This window comes from Capricornis sumatraensis, chromosome 11 (assembly GCF_032405125.1).
Source record: "Capricornis sumatraensis isolate serow.1 chromosome 11, serow.2, whole genome shotgun sequence".
Classification (NCBI taxonomy): Eukaryota; Metazoa; Chordata; class Mammalia; order Artiodactyla; family Bovidae; genus Capricornis; species Capricornis sumatraensis.
Window position 1 is genome coordinate 23620178 of NC_091079.1, and position 19604 is coordinate 23639781.

The 19604-nt window shown below is 51.0% G+C and overlaps 1 protein-coding gene and 1 non-coding gene across 2 annotated transcripts in view; both read left to right on the forward strand.

Moving 5' to 3' along the window:
- The window catches only part of COL22A1 (collagen type XXII alpha 1 chain), a 200874-nt gene that overhangs the window by 140760 nt on the left and 40510 nt on the right, over positions 1-19604 (forward strand). Inside the window, exons 42-47 of the mRNA XM_068983408.1 lie at positions 3748-3783; positions 4652-4705; positions 5364-5408; positions 9549-9596; positions 17083-17196; positions 17552-17605. Of these exons, the coding sequence (XP_068839509.1) occupies positions 3748-3783; positions 4652-4705; positions 5364-5408; positions 9549-9596; positions 17083-17196; positions 17552-17605 (351 nt within the window). The remainder of the gene's footprint in view (positions 1-3747; positions 3784-4651; positions 4706-5363; positions 5409-9548; positions 9597-17082; positions 17197-17551; positions 17606-19604) is intronic.
- Positions 18072-18178, forward strand: LOC138088838 (U6 spliceosomal RNA). The gene has a single exon (XR_011145746.1). It is a non-coding gene; the product is annotated as a U6 spliceosomal RNA (small nuclear RNA).

Genomic DNA, 19604 nt, shown 5'->3' on the forward strand with positions numbered 1-19604 from the left:
TAAGTTTGTTTTAATGTATGGCAGGTATTCTTCCTTTTGCTGTCCAGATTGTCTTATTTTATGCAAATAGGAGCCTCTTTGGGTTGACCCTAAGTGCTTTTGACACAGGTGGCCTAGCAGTCTTTAGGCTTCCCAGGTAGCGCTAGTGGTAAAGAAAACGTGAAAGTGAAAGTTGCTCAGTTGTGTCCAACTCTTTGTGATCCCATGGACTATACAGTCCATGGAATTCTGCAGGCCAGAGTACTGGAGTAGGTAGCCTTTCCCTTCTCCAGGGGGTCTTCCCAAGCCAGGGATCGAAGCCAGGTCTCCCACAATGCAGGCAGATTCTTTACCAGCTGAGCCACAGTAGTAAAGAACCTGCCTGCCAATGCAGATGTAAGAGATGCTGGTTGGTAGTTTCCCTGATCCCATTTGGAATGATAGAATGTTCCAGATTTGAATATATTCCTTGTCCAGATCTGGGATCAGTCATTTCTCCAAGGAGTCGTAGTTCCTTTTAAGTGGAACATGGTATCAAAGGCCAAAATATGTGTGTTGCGTAAAGTGACTCTTGAACAAACCCATCAGAGGGTGTGATCTCAGAAATAGGGTCTTTATGGTGGAACATGTGTTTAGGCTTCAGATTTCAGACTGACATTGGGACGTTGTTACACAATCGCTCCTCCATCGCACACTCCTCTATTTCTTAAAAGTATAGTAGCAAGATAGCTGTGGGAATGCCTGTTATAGGCCAGGCACCGGTCCTGTTCTCTACTTAGAGGATCTTCTGCTTCTGATCATAGGAGCCAAGGTGATCACCCAGATTTGTGTTATAAATAAGGAAGCTGAAGCTCAGAAAAACAAAGTAATGTGCTCAAGCTCAAACAATTAATAATTGACAGAACTAAGATTTGAAATGAAGACCTTTTTGACAACCAATTCCATCCTTCACATGTGGATGTTCTATTAAATGACAGATGAGAGGAATCCAACGCTTAGTCTGATGAACAAGCCAAATGCTTGAGGTGCATCTTGGAGTTCAATTTAGAAACAAAAAGTGCCTCTAAAATCTGGCAGCATTCCCCAGGCCAGTTATAAACTGTCCTTAAGCCCTTTCCTTGAGGAGTAAGTATACAGCCTCAATAAGGAGCTACTGTGGTAGGAATGAAATTTGGATGTGTGTATATTGGTCCCCGGGTGCCATTGACCTTCAGCTTGACGAGAGCCTGAAAGCTCATGGAGGGGGAAGTGATCTGTGAGTCGGGGAGGTTCTGCGTGGGATTCTGAGTCCATTGTCTCCTCTTAAAAAAAAAATTACTCACTTGTGTTCAGCTGCACCGGATCTTCATTGCTGCACAAGGGCTTTCTCTGGTTGCAGAGAGTGGGGGAGACACCCTGATTGCGGCGCTCGGGCAGCCCCTTTTCGGTAGCTTCCCTTGCTGCAGAATATGGACTCCACATGCCTGGGCTTCAGTAGCTGAGGCTCCAGGGCTCCGGAGCAGAGGCTTGGGAGTTGTGCACACAGGCTTAGCTGCACTGCGGCCTGTGGAATCTTCCCAGACCAGGGATTGAACCCGTGTTCCCTGGCTGCCACGCCTGGTTGTATGTGAGGCTCTCAGTAAATATTTGCAGAGCGCAATAAGGAAATTATTTCATGTATTGCTCTTAAAGAAATCTTCTATGAGGGTTGAAAGGGCTGTTTGTGTTTCTTGAGGGGAGTTTTTAGGTTGATACGAGTAAAGTACTAGAGTAGGAAATGGCAACCCACTCCAGTATTCTTGTCTGGAAAATTCCATGGACAGAGGCGCCCTCTGGGGCTCCATAGGCTCCCACAGTCCATGGAGTTGCAGAGTCCCACTGCTGAGCGCCCCCACCGACCCCCGCATTGCGAGGCAGATTCTTGCCCACTGGACCACCAGGGAAGCCCAGAGCCCACTGTCTTCTTACCTGCTTGACTTAGTCCTCTGGAAGTTTCCACTAGTTTAGTGCTCAACTCTACACTGAAAATGATGCTTATTTTATCTTATCAGGAACTTCTGGGACGTGTTTAATGGGCAGGCTTTTAGGTTACCTGGTCTGTGGTGCTGTCTGGGACCTTTGCCTTTGTGTAAAGGCGCTTCTCCCTCTTTGGGTATCTCGGAGGTTCTCCTGGGTGCCGCTTCAGGGATACACAGGTGCCCAGGACTGAGAGCGGGTGGTGGGACTCCACACACCTGGGGACTGAGACATGGTGTGGGGACACACAGGTGCCCGGGGCAGAGAGCGGGTGGTGGGACTTGGGGAGGGACTCATGGTGTGGCATGGGCTGTCTCCTTGTCTCTTCCAGCCTTTGTTTGATCATCAACGATGAGGATGATAACACTTGATTTTCAAGTTCTCATACCATAAAATTTTAATTTTAGCAGCATGCCGTGTGCTGTGCTCTACTGTGTCTGGCTATTCCCAGGGTGGTGCTGAGTCCTGGAGAGTGTGTGCTGAGTGCCCCCAGGGCAGAGGAGAGAGGGCAGATGGGCCCGGAAGCAATGACAGTACCAGGCCATCCGTCCTAGATGGGGTGACCTGGGGGCTGGGGACCGGTTCTAACGAGCCCCCTGGCAGAAGCCTGGGAGACATCCAGGGGTGTCGACATCTATGCTGGGAACCCACGTGTGGCAAGGAGAACTTGTCCAGGCAGGAGGGCAGGGTGGCGTCTCCTCTGTGGATGCGAAGGCTTGGGGCCCAGGGCCAGTGCTGCTCATTCGGGGCCTGACACTTGACACTAGTGCCTCAGGCAGGGCGCGCATCTTCGGTTCAGCTCGGGAAGCCAGGTTGTAAGCTGCTCACATGTGTGGGATGGCAGACCGTGGTGTGTGTGTGTGTGTGCACGCACACACATGTATCTGTATGTGTGCGTGCATGTGAGGGAAGGGGTACCGCTGCAGCATCAGCCATGCAGCCCACTCTGGGGAGTCTCGACCTGCCCCTTCCCCTGCCCATCCCGCCCAAGCAAGCAGGGCGTGCAGCACAAGAGTGCTGAAATGCAGGGTCCACTCTGCACCAGGGCTGGGGATGGGCTAGGCGTCAGACACCCGCTGGGTGCCAGGATGGGGCAGCACCAGTGCAGGGCAAGTGGAGGAGGTTCCAGGAGGATCCCCACACACAGCAATAGTGGGCGCATGAGAGAGGGGGTGGCACTGTGCCTTACAGATGCAGGAAGCCATGAAAAAGAATGGCATTGCCATCTGCGGCAGCATGGGTGGACCCAGAGATGGTCACCGTGAGTGAAGTGAGCCAGGCAGAGAAGGGGACAGAGCACGTGATGTCCTTTATATGTGGAATCTGAAAAGAAATGATACAAATGAACTTACGGAACAAAACTGACTCACAGACTTATGGTGGCCTGGGGGAAGGGATGGGAGGAAGGGGTAGTTAGAGTTTGGGGTGGACATGTACACTCTGCTGTATTTAAAATAGATGGTCAGCAAGGACCTACTGGATAGCACAGGGAACTCTGCTCAAGGTTCTGTGACAGCCGGCATGGGAGAGGAGCTTGGGGGAGAATGGATACGTGTGTATGTATGGCTGAGTCCCTTTGCTGTCCACCTGAAACTATCACAACCCTGTTAATCAATTATACCCTGATACAAAACTAAAAAGCTTTTTCTTAAAAACAGATGGGAGGGCGTTAGCTTTTCCTTAAGGACCCAGCCTTAGAGATAAACACCACAGCACATTTAAACAGACGTTTCACTTCCAGTTTGCTTACTTACTTGTTTGCTTGTTTCTTAGGGCCCCTCTGGACCACCAGGAGAGAAAGGTCCTCCGGTACAGTATGACTTAAATACAGGGCTGTGTCTTGATGGGAGAAATTATGCACTAATCAAAGCCATTTGAAGATGGAGGGGTCAGCAAAGACAGTAGTTTAAAAAAAATCTTCAACGTTATATACAGTGAAGATTCTCCAAGATACAGGCACTCACCTGCGGAATGGTGGAGTCGGGAGGTGGGTTGTCCGTGCCCTGAGCTCCGGTGACAGCTGGGCAGGCTGGCACTGCCTTTGCTTTTTGCCACCTCTGCTTCCCTCTGGATGGACGGCTGTGGTTTCACGCACGTCATCATGCTGCCAGAGGAAGTAATTTTGAATCCCAGCTTCACTGCCCCCAGCCGCAGAGCCAGGAGCCAGTGAGGGTGCTCTCTTCATCTGAGAGGCAGGCGGGAAGGTCTAGAAAGATTGATTCCTGCAGGAAGTGAGATACATAATTGAAAGATGATTTGGGCCGACTCCTGATACCACCTAGAAATTGTCAGCAGGATGGCAACGACTTTCCAATAAAAAATAGCGAACAGTCACTCGAGTGCTGGGTTCTGCACTGGGCCTCTCACAGTCTGTCCAGCCGGTGGGCCCCCCGAGGCTGGTAATCGACCCTGCACCCGGGGTGAGCTCAGGCCCGTCTCACTGCAGGAGTAGGAAGGGGGCCTGCGAAGGGGGCCTGGGCAGTCAGCATCATGGGGAAGGTTTTCCAGAGCGTTCTCTCTGTGTGTTGAAGACAGCCACTCCTCAAGCCCTGGCTGCTCTCAGATACCTCCGTCCCATCTGATTGCTCAGAGCGCCAGGCGGTTGGACAAGGAGAACCGACCCAGGCAAGGGGGCCCTTGGTTTTTAAGTGTCGGGGAATGTCTTCTTTTTCTTCAGGGATCTCGAGGCCCACCTGGGTTTCCCGGCCTCCAGGGACCAGCTGGCCAGGATGTAAGTAAAGGCAAGGGGTGTGGCTTGTGTCCCCGCTGACCGCCCCCCTGCCGCCCGCCCCCCCTACCCCAGGCCTCCATGACCAGGAAACCGCTGGAGGAGCTGTTTTCTGCACCGAGCCCTGCCCGCTCCCCCAGGAGCATGTTGAGTGTTTGGCCCCTCTGTCCACGGTGGCCTCTAAGTGTGTGTTGTGTGCTTGCACTTCTTTTGCTTCTGTGTGATGCTGTCAGAACCGTGTGAGTTCCTGGGTATATCCCACACAACACCTCCTGCTGTTTTGCCCTCCTCTGGTTCAAAGTTGGTCCTTCTGCCTGGGTTTGGAAAAAGATGGCCGGAGTTGAAGATCAGATGTGTGAGTGTGTGTCCACATGTGCACACACATGTACGCAGTTTCAGTTTTGTGTTTTGGAAAGGAGTTCTGAGAGGGGTGGCTTACTGTTCTGAACATTTGCCCAGGTTGATATATCCTGAGAAGCTCTGGGTCTTCAGCTGAGGTTGGAAGCCGTGAGTTTTTGTTCGTGCCAGTCTTCACGATCGGGTGATCTGTTTTCTCCTGAGTTGCACTTGGCAGAGAGAGAGGTTGAGGGAGAGAGTGGGCAGAGTGGATCAGTATTATGTGCTTAGCAGAATTAAAGTTTTTCTTTCTTTCTTCTTTTAGGGTGTACCAGGAAATCCAGGAGAAAGAGGGCCTCCTGGCAAACCAGTATGTCATCTAACTGTTCTGGATGAATCTTGACCATCAGAGGTTCAGCCAGCAACTCGGATGGCTCAAGAAGCTTTAAGAAGGGGCTTTATACAGAGCTGTGGGCGGAGGGAACTAATCAGAGGTGGCTGTGATGCCCAGAGATAAACACAGAGGGAAGCCAGGACTACCTTGCGCCCATCTTCAGAGCCAAGAGAAAGCGGGAACGGTGGGGACAAGGCTACCAGATGGGAGTGGAAATTGTGGGTTCACAGCCACTGCCAGGAAGTCTGGCCAGAGGCTGGGAGGGAGCAGTGCCCCCCGCCCAGTTTCCCCGTGTACCTCTCTTTGGGCCAGCTCACCTGAGCGCCAGAGGCAGGGAGTCCCTGATACCCCCAGGACTTGGAGCAGTACAGGAAGGGATGGATGGGGACCTGGAGGTGAGCAAATGGACAGGAGCCACTTCTTGTCCATGGCCAGTTCCTCACCGTGTTAGAGTAGAAGCTTCCTTTCTTCTCTCGTAAGGAGAGCCACAGGAGCTTGCGCGGGACGAGACAGTCCTGAGCACCGGGTCCCGGGCAGCATGGCCATGCTCTTGGCTCTGGCAGACTTCCCTCTTGTGCAGTGAATCCCCTCTGGGAGCCCAGCCCCCAGATTAAGTTACCAACGCCAGAAATGCTCCAAAGGCTTAGCCAGCTAACCAGGCTACCAGTGGGCCCTCCAGGGAAGGAGCAGTGAGGATGAGCGGGTCTGGGTGGGCAGGAAGCCTCTGGGAAGATACAGGAGAAATCAGCCCTTTGAAACCTGCTGCCCGAGAAGGAAGAGGCAGTGGCAGCCACGACTGGGGAGTCCCAGGCCTCGAGACTGGTTTCAGAAGCCAGGGAACTCCCTGGGCAGAGGCTCACCCTCAGGATGGCCGTCTGTCTGCTCTGTGAGCCCAGCCTGCTGTGAGTGTCAGTCAGGCAAAGACCCGAGACCTGGAGGCGCCCCTGAGGGCGTGAGCGTCTGTCTCTGCCTTGTCCAGGCTGCTGGGAACAGCAGACACCTGGACGGGCATCCTGGTCTCCTAGAAGGGTCCTGAAACTTCACTAAGACCCGCCAGAAGGGTGAGAGAAAAGTCTCGCTGGAGGTTGGGGGTACTTATTCATATGTTCCTCCTCCTCCACGGAGTCAGATTTGCAGCAGCCAAATAAAGCTCACAGAATCCACCCTGGTACCCAAGTGCCAGGCCCTGGTGAAGTGGGTGGAAGAGTAACGTTCAGGCCTTACTGCATCTGAAGGGGTTCAGATGACCTCTGCCAAATCCAGACCTTGACACCTCTGCAGAGAGAAGTGAGTCCGCAGAGTCCAGTGGACAGGATGGGCTCATCTTGACGTGTCTCAGCTGGTTTCCGGCAGAGACAGAGAGCATCGGTCCCTCTTTACTATCTCTAAGTTCACAGAACACCCTCCCCCAACGTGGTCCCGGGTACTGCTGAGTCGCTGTCAGGGTCTCTGGTCTCGATAATCAGACCAGTCACGTTCTCAGGGGTCCCCAGGACTCCCCTCAGGTTCAGTGACTCACCAGAAGGGCTCCCAGAGCTCGGGAGAGCTGTTACACTCAGGATGATGGTTTATCCCAGGGAAGGAGCCCCCGAGACACGAGGCTGAGGCCTCCACGTGTCCCCTCCCCACACTCGGCTCTCCCAGAAGTTGTGTGTAATCCGAGTCCATGGGGGTGACCCTGAGTGGTCTGAAATTCAGGGGGTGTTGCTATCGAGGGACGCTCACCCAGACCAGGCGTGCCTCCCTGGGTGGTCTTGGTTACTCCACCGTCTCCCGCCCTCCCAGAGGTCAGACTGGCCCCAGGCCCCGACCCTAGAGGACACTGTTAACTGCATGGCCCAAGGCCCTGGGTAAACCCAGAGGTCAGACTGGCCCCAGGCCCCCACCCTGGAGGACACTGTTAACTGCATGGCCCAAGGCCCTGGGTAAACAAAGGCACTCTTATCAGGCAGGGCATTCCAAGGATTTAGTAGCCATCTCTCCAGAGCAGCCAGGCCAGACCTGTCTTGGGAATGTTCAGGGTTGGGACAACCAAAGCCTCTCCTGCAGTCACCAGCCCCCCAAGGGTGGACAGTGGGCCCTGGACGGGGTTTTCCCAGGGCTGCACCCCTAGAATCCCTGTAGCAGGAGCCCCCTGTCCACCCTTGGGTGCTCTAGAAGCAGAGCCTTTGGTGGAGATTCTTGTGCCCAGCGATTGATTAAGGTGAAACCTGTTAAGATTGAAGAAAACAGGGCATGGTGGGGGAAGAGGCGATCGAAGCTGTGGGTTCAGCCGGAATCTAGCCTCAGCCTGATCCACAGGGAGCTCTCGGGTGTGAGCAGCAGCTAGAGCTAGCCCGTCAGGAAGCGATTCTTACTCACCTCCACGTCCGCCCATCATCAGTGGCTGTGTAGCTGACGTCTCTGTGACCAGCCAGCCAGCGTCCTGGCAGCAGGTGGTTGGTGCCCAGGAGGTAATGACGGCCTGGGCAGGGCACAGACTCTCTCTCTTCACCGCAGCACTTCCCACCCGTCAACAACAGACTGGCCACTGCCCCTGCACCGGCCTTGCTCCTGTGTATTCAGACCTCTCTAAGGAGGCCCACAGAAATGGGTCACAATTGTAGGGCACACTCTACCTAGATGGGAAATCCACCCCTTCTTCTCTTCTAACTGATGCCCAGCCGTGCTCATAGAGCTCTAACAACTCTACAGAGGGCTCAAATGACAGCGGAAAAATAGCCCCAAGAATACAAGGCCAGCAGCATAAAAATCTCCCAATTTGTAAAAGAAAAAAAAAAATCCCATTTTGGACAGTATGAATCTTGCGTTATTAATTTGCCCGGGAAAACATGCAATGTCAAAATAAAACCCCTCTCCCCTTTTAAAGTTTTACTCAATTAGCATGTGGCACAGATTGGCCTTCCTCCCCAGGGTCGGTCTCTGATAACTAAGGGTGTTCTAGGCTTTGACCAGCAGATGCAGCCTAGGCAAGCTTTCCCTGTAGGCAAGGGGCCCCTTCAGACCCTCCGACTCTGACTCATTCCGACCCCAGTCTCTCTCAGGTGGTGTCCTCTTGCAACCCAGGGCAGTGATTGAATACTTGAGCATTTCAGCTTAGGAAGCATGACGTACACCCAGCCAGTGCCAAGGTTATCCTATGCAAACTTACACAATGCCTCTGCCACTGTCTGGAGCCACAGGATGTGGCAGAAACCCCATGGAGTCAGGGAAAGTGGGGAAGCCAGGAAATTGTCTCTGTAACAGGCTAGACTGGATAAACCTGGACTCAATCAGAAGGAACCAGCCACCACAAGTCTAGTAGTGGTCCCAGGCTTCCCACATTCTGGAGGAAGCCTGCCACCTTCCCTCTGGACTGTGGGCTCTCTGGCACTCCTTGTCCACTGCGACATGCAGAAGTTTGCAGAGCAGCACGCCAGTGTCCAGTCCTTACCTGAGAATCCCTCGTCCCTTCAGCGTCTGCCTCTGCATTTCCATTTTCCTTCCCAGCTTCCTGTCCCTTGCACCCCAGGGTGAACCCAGCCTCCACTCCACTTGGGCTCTGGGCCAGCCACAGTCATAATACGTCCCTTCCCAACTCACCGTGGGTTTGAGTGTGAACTCAGTGACCTGCAGACTCCTTCACGCCTTCAGAGGCTTTGTAATTACTCCTGATTTCTGAACTCTCCTTCCTGAAGTTAGAGACTTCCAACTCATAAAGACGAATGAGGCTTAAAATGCTATTTCACCTGGGGGAGCTGAAGGAATTACTTTAGATTCATGCTAGGTTGTGAATGACAGGTAGCGGCAGCTATTACCCACCTGGAGTAAAGGACAACCCGCCCCCTTTGTCTTCCACAGTACCCACAGGACCTGCTGGTGGTGATGGAAGAGGGAGGAGGGGCCAGGAGGAGAGAGAAAGGGCCAAGAAGACCGGACCAGAAAGTCTGATGTTAGTTAGGACTGCTCAGAAGAGTCTGCCTGTGGTTCCCAAGTGTGGGGCGTAGACCAGGCTCTTTGTGTCCTGTGTAGACATGTCACCTGTTACAGTCACATTTTGAAGGTTGCTCGCTGCAGAAGCATGGAATATGCAGTGTGCGCTCGTGTGTATGTATTTATTTATTTTTACTTTGACAGGGCCCCTCTTCAGTACTGTCTCCAGGGGACGTAAATCTCTTGGTGAAGGTAAAAACATAAATGTGCATGCGTTTTGAGAGTTGTGACGGGGAGACTGGAGGTGTCAATAATATGGTCTTTTTTTCTTTTTTCTTTTTTTTGTCTGAGCAACTACGTTAGAGTATAAACAACTATAACAACATTTGTTGAGAACATGCCGTGCCAGCAATGCTCTAAAATTCATTGTCCGGCACAGAAGCCACTGGCCACATGTGTGAATTTAAACTTGTTTAATTTAATGAAAAAAAAAAAAAGATGCCTGCCTTTGGTCACACTAGCTACATCCTAAGTAGTTACTTGCCACCTGTGGCTAGTGGCTGTCTTATTGGACAATAAGATCCGTTGTCACGGGAAATCCTTCCGGGCGGTACTATGGTTAACGCTTCACCTGCATCTCTCGTGTCTGCAATTGCTCCGTGAGGTTGGTACTGTTTATGTTCTCGTTTTGCTTGTTAGTCGCTCAGTCATGTCAGACTCTTTGAAACCTCATGGTCTGCAACCTGCCAGGCCCCTCTGTCCATGGGATTCTCCAGGCAAGAACACTGCAGTGGTTAACCATTCCCTTCTCCAGGGGGTTGTAAGACTATCCTGGTGTGTTTCTGGTGCAGTTAGCACATCCGGCGATTCACCGAAAGGTTGGTGGTTTGAGCCCACCCAGGGATGTGTGTCACCCTTTATAGGGCCTCCCTGGTGGCTCAGACAGTAAAGAATCTGCCTGCAATGCCGCAGACCCGGGTTTGATCCCTGGATCCAGACGATCCCCTGGAGAAGGGAATGGCAACCCCCTCCAGTATTCTTGCCTGGAGAATCCCATGGACAGAGGAGCCTGGCGGGTTATAGTCCATGGGGTCACAAACAGTCAGATAAGACTTAGTGACTAGCACTTTGTTTGTTAGAAACCTGAGTCACCATGAGGGTCAGCGACTTTCTGGAAGTAGAATCCACTCCTCAATGAGTCCAGAGACTTACTTTGGACCCCACACAGGACTGCGTCCTAGGGTTCTGAAAAGACAGTCCTGGGCAGAATCCAGCAGGTTGGGTGAGGATCCTGCTGGTGCCAGGTCCAGGGTGCAGGTGCTGAGCGGTGGAGTGAGCTGCTGGGCCCTTGGCCAGGCGGAGTCTGGATCCGACCGCAGTCAGAGCTCATCGTCAGAACCACAGCACCTTCTCCCCGGGGGGCAGGGGGCAGGAGCTGAGAGAGCTCGGTTGAGATAGGGCGCGGAGAGTTGGCTGCCTGGAAGCTCGGCCAGGGACCTCGGGTCTAGAACGGAGAAGAAGAGGGACAGGCAGGACAGGGCGGGTAAGATCCATGTTTCCGGAAGAGCGGTCCTGTGGCCACACACGTCAGGGACCATTTGCTGCCTCTGTTCTCAGCCTTGGTCTGAACTTTGGGTGGAGCCGGGCCCTGCCTTTTGTGTGACCGCCCCCTCCCTCATCTCCTGTCTTCTAAAAACCACTTGGGAGGCATTTGAAAGCACCTGGTTCTTGCATGAGAGCAAGGGAGGAGAGCAAAAGGAAAAAGGAAACCTCAGAAGCCTGGGGCTTTTCATCTCTACACATTGAGATGCCTTGTTGGAAAATGATACATTTTACTTAAAAATGAGGAGTGGAGCAATCTTTCTTGATTTTTACTGACAAGAGGGAGTTTTTGTTTTTGTTTTTTTCACAACCAGGACATGGCAAGAAATCACTGTCTATTGATTCAAGTCCTGTTTAGTACAGGCTTTTTAGTCTAGGTGATTTTCCCCTAATTCTGTCCCACTGGGAAGGCATTGGGTTTGCCTCGGTTCTTGTCCGCCACCTCCCCTTAAGGATTACAGCCTCAAAGTGTCCCAGTCTTTAAGGCAGAGATAACAGGAGTGACTGCTGTGTGCTTTACAGCTGCAGCATTGAGACAGATATTTAGTCAAATTGATACTTCTGACCTGCCAAAGGATGTAGCTGCCAGGAGCTGCAGAGAGAATGTGAGCACCTACATTCCGGGCAGCACCTCACACTCCCTGGCCTTCCACAGCTATGCTTGCCTGGAAACTCCGTAGATGAGAGCCTGGCCCTCGTGGGTCTGCCCAGGTCTGCAGAGTCACTGTCCTGGCTCCTTAGTTTATAATCACCCACTGCCATCTTGATGTCGGTTAAAGCCTGATGGGCTGTCTGGTCCACGTGGCTAGTAGGGGAACCCTCTCTTGCTGAGAAGGCATCTTTCATTACAGAAAACTTGCTGCCTCTTGGTCATTGGAAGCCTGCCCGAGTAGAAACTTCGTATTCTAAGAGTTCCTGTTTACTAAACTTCCATGGTTGGATCTGTGCCCGAGAGGTCCTCCTCAAGGCCTCTCCATTAGACGATTCCCAGGATAAATATTGTTTCACCCAATCCCTGCCAACAACCCAGTTACTGTTGTCGTTCAGTTGCTCAGTCGTGTCTGACTTTGTGACCCCATGGACTTGCAGCACGCCAGGCTTCCCTGTCCTGCACCATCTCCCAGAGTTTGCTCAAACGCATGTCCATTGAGTCAATGATTCCATCCAACCGTCTCATCCTCTGTCATCCCCTTCTCTTCCTGCCTTTAGTCTTTGCCAGCACCAGGGTTTTTTTCCAATGAGTCGGCTCTTCACGTCAGGTGGCCAAAGTACTGGAGGTTCAGCCTCAGCATCAGTCCTTCCAATGAATATTCAGGGTTTATTTCCTTTAGGATTGACTGGTTTAATCTCCTTGCTGTCCAAGGAGCTCCCAAGAGTCTTCTCCAGCACCACAGTTTGAAAGCATCAATTCTTTGGTGCATAGCCTTCTTTGTGGTCCAACTCTCACATCCATACATGACTACTGGAAAAACCATGGCTTTGACGAGATGGACTTTAGGTACCATTACCTGCTGCCTTTTGCAGAGCAGGAGGTAGGTATGGATGGGCCAGACACTTGTTCAAGGTGACAGAGCTGGATGGTGGCAGAGCCAACACTCACTCCCAGTGTGACCAGCTCCAGTTCCTCATGCTCTCGACCCCTCTGCTACGTGACTTCATCTCTGCGTGCGTCCGAGCTTCCTGACAGCCTCCTGATGCAGAACAGGCAGGCAGTGAGTTCCTTGGCTGTCAGCTCAAGGTGTGAGGTACAGGCTGCACACTTGGCATGAACGTGCACTGAAGGTTCAGGAATCCAGCAGAAGTTTGCACGAGATGATCTGGAGATGATTTCTGTGCCTGGCAAGAGGCCGCAGCATCCCTCCAGGGTGATGCAGTTTTGAGCGCTTGCTTGCTCTGCTGTCCTGCACCAAATACAATGACACAGGGTTTGCTGAAAATGTCTCAGGAAATAGGAAGGGGAAGGAGACAAAGGGGAGTCTGCATTTACACACTGGAGCTTGCCACATGCTAGGTGCTTCATATGTATTAAATTTTGCACTCTCTCCCAAGGTAGGAGAAAGAGCCTCGTTAACAGATATGGGAGTGACTCCAAGGAGCTAAAGTGGCTTGCCTGAGATGACTCAGTTAAGTGGAAGAGTAGGGAGCAGAATTGATGATCAGGGTCATCTCTGATCTGCCAGTGGGACAAAGGGAGGAAAATTCGAGCTGAAACCACAGGGATGCACATGACAGCTGAAACTCCTGTGTTCTCGCCATGCATTTCTCCCCAGAATCTGAGGTTCTCATCTCACAGATAAGGAAACTGAGGCTTGGAAAGGTGTAGTTGTGAACCCCAAGTGGGCAGAGGCTTCACTGTGGTCTGGCCAAGCCCGTCCAGCTGGACACACAACTCTGGCTGGTGATGGGGACGGAGAAAATTCCACCTATGGGTCCTCTTGAGTTCCTGTGGTGGGACTAAACATTGGCACAAGACATTAACAGGCGCAAAATAAGTTTTAATTTGTGTACATGGATATCTCCTAGAAATGAGACCCAAAAAGAGGCCAAAACAGGCAGCTTTCATACTTCGTAGATAAAGACATAAGACATTTGTGAAGAATTGACAGGGCAAAGAAACATAGGCTTTGGGTGCTTAATTAGTGAAGACTTTAAGCAGAGCTTGGGTTCAGGGTAGTAAATTAAAACTGAAGATTTATACAGGCTTCTTGGCCCTGAAATCCCTGTTCCTGGGGATAAAGGTGTCCTCCCACCTCCAACTGCAGGGAAAGCCCCTTTCATGTGAGAGGTTTATTTCCTGTTTTTCAGTTTATTTCCTGTTTTAAGGAAGACAGAAGTATCAATATCTGTCTTACACTGACCATTTCTTAAGTAACTTTAATTCATAATAATTAATATGCCACTGAGACGTGTTTGGGGGCAGTCCGCCTGGGTCCCAGGGCTAATGTCCAAATGAGTGAGGTGCCCCTGGTCAGGAGGGGCTGGGGTCCCACGGGCACAGGGGCAAAGGGAGCCTTAGTAAGAGAGTGATTGGGGGCTGGTCTTGCCCTTTGCGCACTGGGTTCCAGGACCAGGTCCGTATGTTAAGTCCAGCACCTTCTCTAGCAAGTCTGGGGGCTGCCCTGGCCATCAGGGAACAAAGCTCACAGGACGTGTGACTAATTAGACATGCTCAGGCTGACTTATCCATGCCAGAAATTGACACAAAATGAGAAAAGGGTGAGATCTTGTCTTAGATGCGATCACTTTCTGCTGTGGATCCCACTGTACCCTCCAAGTCCAAAATTTCTTTGTGTCTGGACATCCTTCTGCAACCAACCTAGCCCCGCTTCCATGCATCCTGTGTCTGGGGTTGCCCTATTTCACAGATATATCCTGTTTTAAGCAACTGTAGAGACGGTCTAGGAATAGAAGAGTTTCTCCCTAGCCTGCCACCCTTCCAAACAGCAGCAACTGAAGACAGTGCCCTTCAACTCACCTCATTTGCCACTTCTTCACATACCCAACATTTCATTCCCCTCAACATTTCAACCAGCTTCTGAAACCACCCACTAAAGGGAGATGGCACTAGGCGTGTGAAGGTCAGTTGGTGGTGGTTGATTGGGTTGGCTGGGCACCTCACGGAGCTCATGCTCTGTGGAAGATTATTTGCTATAAATCGAACATGCAGAGATAAAGCAACTCTACTTTTGTTCTTGAAGAGCTCACACATTTTTTTTTTTTTTTGGCTTGGTGGGGAGGGCATGGAGCTATAAAGAGACCACTCTATAGTGAGGTGCTTCTGTAGCAGGAATTCCTGGGTCCTCAGGGGCAGAAGCATACCCCCAGTGTGAAGCAATCAGGAGGGCTTCTTGGAGTAGGACACCTCTAAAGAAACATCAAAGATTGAGTAGGTGTGAGCATGGGAAATAGATGGGGAAACAGTGGAAACAGTGTCAGACTTTATTTTGGGGGGCTCCAAAATCACTGCAGATGGTGATTGCAGCCATGAAATTAAAAGACACTTACTCCTTGGAAGAAAAGTTATGACCAACCTAGATAGCATATTCAAAAGCAGAGACATTACTTTGCCGACTAAGGTCCGTCTAGTCAAGGCTATGGTTTTTCCTGTGGTCATGTATGGATGTGAGAGTTGGACTGTGAAGAAGGCTGAGCGCCGAAGAATTGCTGCTTTTGAACTGTGGTGTTGAAGAAGACTCTTGAGAGTCCCTTGGGCAGCAAGGAGATCCAACCAGTCCATTCTGAAGGAGATCAGCCCTGGGATTTCTTTGGAAGGAATAATGCTAAAGCTGAAACTCCAATACTTTGGCCACCTCATGCGAAGAGTTGACTCATTGGAAAAGACTCTGATGCTGGGAGGGATTAGGGGCAGGAGGAGAAGGGGACGACAGAGGATGAGATGGCTGGATGGCATCACGGACTCGATGGACGTGGGTCTGAGTGAACTCTGGGAGTTGGTGATGGACAGGGAGGCCTGGCGTGCTGCGATTCATGGGGTCGCAAAGAGTTGGACGTGACTGAGCGACTGAACTGAACTGAACTGAGCATCTAAAAGGACGGTGGACTGCTCAGAGTTGCTTTTTTGTCGATGCAAGCCCATCCATCCTGAATTAGAGATCAAGATGAGTGCTGGGTCACCTGAGACATCACCCGCTGTGAACGTGAGCAAGTCTTTGCCCATCTCTCCAGTGGAGCATCCCAAGGGCCCGAGTTAGCGCATTTGCTGGTGTCAGTTGGTGCCATGGATCCATGACCTCTTCAAGACAGCTGTTTCCTGTGGTCTTGAAGCAGAAGAGTGCAGCGCCCAACAGCGAGGGAGCCGCTGGCTGAGTACGTGAATTCATAACAACAGCCGAACGCTCTGGAAATGATCTGGCACTATTCCGAGAGCCAGCCTTGTTTTACTTTATTTAACCTTGATCACAAGGAGGGAATCGGGGAAGAAGACAGGATTAGAGTGAAGGCATGGAACGAGCACCGTGGTAAAGAATCTGCCTGCAATGCAAGAGATGCAGGAGATGTGGGTTGGATCCCTGGGTCAGGAAGATCCCCTGGAGGGAGACATGGTAACCCACTCCAGCATGCTTGCCTGGGAAATTCCATGGACAGAGGAGCCTGACAGTCTACAGTCGATGGGGTCACAAAGACTCGGACATGACTGAGCACAATGACAGCACAAGGAAGGAGCAGTCCAAGATGCTGGCCTCTGAGCTGGATGAGAGTGTGGTCAAGCCAGTGAATTTCATTTGGGGTTTACTGCGCTCCAAACTGTAAGATTTGGGGATGACACAGACAAGCTCGAGAACTGGTTCCCTGGGCTTTAAATTCACTCCAGGGACAGAATTCACCTGCCTTAGAGCCGAGGAGCAAAGCTCCATTCCAGAGAGCCTTAATTAAATACCTACTTTGGACTGAGAAGGGCTTTCCTTGTGGCTCAGCTGCTAAAGAATCCGCCTGCAATGCAGGAGACCTGGGTTTGATCCCTGGGTTGGGAAGAACCCCTGGAGAAGGGAATGGCTACCCACTCCAGTATTCTGGCCTGGAGAATTCCAGATACTGTATAGTGCTTGGGGTTGCAACGAGTCGGACACGACTGAGCGAGTTTCACTTGGACTGAAAAGAATGCCAGGTGATACTTGGTGTGTGTTACAGCGAGCAAGACCTCAGGGAGGGGGTTGCCTCTTAGGTTCTTTATTTTGCTTCTTCGTTCAGAAACCGCTTAGGTAAACCTGTGAGACAGAGAATCCAGCCTCCAGCATCGTTTTGTCTCTGGCTTTAGGGACAAAGCATGCTGTTTCTTACAGTACTAAATGCTTGCTTTCAATCTGTACTGTGAATATTTTTAGATGCTCACAGGCATCGGTACATGTGCTTTCGACATCTTGATCTTGGGCTACATTTCAGTCGTTGGCCGGAAGTAGGGAGATGTGCGGTAATAATACAGATATATCAATGCTGAAACCTAGTTTAAGAAAAAGAGAGAGAAACATGAAGTTTGACACAGGCTGTGTGGGTAATGACTCCATCTGCCGTTTGCTTTTTCATCATTTGCTGGCTTCCTCCTGTCTGGAGGGGTTGGAGCTATGGGTCACCTTTTGTTTTCCAAGTAACTGTACTATCGTGTTACTCTTTCTCTCAGGACGTGTGCAATGACTGTCCCCCGGGCCCCCCAGGCCTCCCTGGTCTTCCAGGTTTTAAAGGGGACAGAGGTCTCCCAGGAAAGCCAGGGAGAGAAGGCACAGAAGGGAAAAAGGTAGGAACAAAAGAGACTTTGTTTTTTATCATTGGGACAAAATGAACCACCTTGGGGATGCCAGCACTGCCTCTCTGGTACGCGTTGGGAGGCAAGGATCATTGGGGTCACCTTGGGGACTGGTTCCTGCACCATTTACCACTTTGGGGGTGGGTTATACCCTTGAATGCACAGCCACACACCCTATCACCATCCGCCTTTGCTCAGACACACTGAGGGGCAGGCAGGGGCCTGGGAATCCCATGGGAAATGAGTGAATGATATGGAAGTGGACATCTTGCTGACAATGCTATATGTTGGGTCCAGACACTTATTCCTGCTGTTTTTTCTTTTTTTCTCCCTGTTCCTGCTGCAGGGGGATGCTGGACCCAGAGGCCTCCCAGGGTCCCCAGGAATAGCTGGACCACAGGTCAGTGAACCGTCATAAAACTCACGTGTATCTGTTCTCATCTCACTGGTTAGCCTAAGTTTGAGGAAGAGTGATGCCCAGTGTAACGGGATCATGGTTTTAAAATCAGAAAACCCACATTCAAGGTCTCTCCTTTGCTCCAGCTGTCTCAGTGACCTTGGGAATGGGCCCTTGAACTTGCTGAGTCTCAGATTGCTCATCTACAAATACCCGAGTGGTTGGAAGTACAGATGAGGTACTGGATAGGAACGTGTAGTGATGGTTGTGATGTGAACTTTGGGGTCAGATAACTCTGAATTCAAGTTGAGTCATTGTTGCTGTATGACCTTAGGCAAAAGCTTTGACCTCTCTGGGCCTCAATTTCTCCAACCACTAGTGATGTGAATAAAAACAACTGCAGAGAGAAGTGAGAGTTGAACATATCATACAGAAAAAGAACTTAGCACTCGATAAAAGGATTATTAGGGTGCTTGCTTTGGCAGCACATACACCAAAATCGGAATGATACAGAGAAGGTTAGCGTGGCCCCTGCGTAAGGAAGACACGCAAGGTCGTGAAGCATTCCGTATTTTTAGATGTATGGAGAGAGTAACATGGGAACTTACGTTACCATATGTAAAACAGATAGCCAATGGGAATTTGCTGAATGGCTCAGGAAACTCCAACAGGGGCTCTGTATCAACCTAGAGGGGTGGGATGGGAAGGGAGATGGGAGGGAGGTTCAAAAGGGAGGGGATATATGTATACCGATGGCTGATTCATGTCGAGGTTTGACAGAAAACAGGAAAAATCTGCAAAGCAATTATCCTTCAATAAAAAATAATTAAAAGAGTGTTATTAGGGAAGTGCTATAGAAATGCAGTGGGCATCGTTCACTGTGCTGTGAATGACGAGACACCTGTCTGGAACAGGCAGCATGACTCTGTAGGTTCACGGAGCTCGGAGGCTGGCATGGGAGCGGGGAGCTGGCACGCAGTTGTGGAACAGGCAGGCGTCAGGGCTGCGGCTCGCAGGCCCTCGGTCATGACAGTGTTCAGCGCTAAGGGGGAGAGAGTGTGTATGCTGGCGTGTAGGCAGGGAGCGGACATCCACGCTGCCCTGGGGGGCTCTCTCTGCCCCCCTTGTCAGCTCTGTGCTGCTGTGACCTCTGCACATCGCTCTACCCCAGCGTTCAGGGACACACGTGCCGCCATGTCACTGTGCTTCTCTGGGACTCGGTATGGTTCCTCTGATGGGGGTTGCAGCATGCAATCGTCGGTGGGAGAGAGACCACAGGAGCAAGACCCTTGGCGTGGGAATCCGGTCTCAGCAGCGACCCTGGGCTGGCTTCTTGCCTCCTGGCCCTTCCCATTCCTCCTGGTGAACGAGGGGCTGTGAGGGCAGAGACCCTCCGGGCTTCTGGCCCTGACGACTGCTCAACGATGCTCCCACCTGCGCCTGGCACGTTGTAAACCCTCCGTCAGTGCCTGGGCCAAGACTGAGGTGAGGACCTGGGCGGAAGGTGTAACCAAGCTAAATGAGACTCTAATGCAGTATTGTGAAATGTTTACAGCGAATGAAGTAGATCCATGAGGAACAAAATACCAAAATGTTAAGTCAAGATGAGACCCAGCCTACGCGAGACCCTCGTTTTCCTGATAGACAGTGCTCAATCGTGTCCCCTTGTCTCATGGCAATTTCTGCCCCTTCGGAGCCCTGTGTTTATTTCCATTTTCATATTTTGTTCATCTTGCATTATTTTGCATAAATTTTTTAGTAGAAGAGAAAAATATTTTTAATCACTTAAAAAATTTACCACTTAAAATATATAGTACGATTTTCTAACTTAAATACAGACATATTCAGAAGTTCTCAAGTAGGAAGGGATATAGATTTATACTGGATAGGTGATGAAATTCTTCATTTTCCATTAATTTTGACTTTTAAAAATATGTCATTGACATATTCTTTATCTCCGATCTGAGGTTTATGGGGCCCCAGGTGAGTGCTCCCTTGCCTC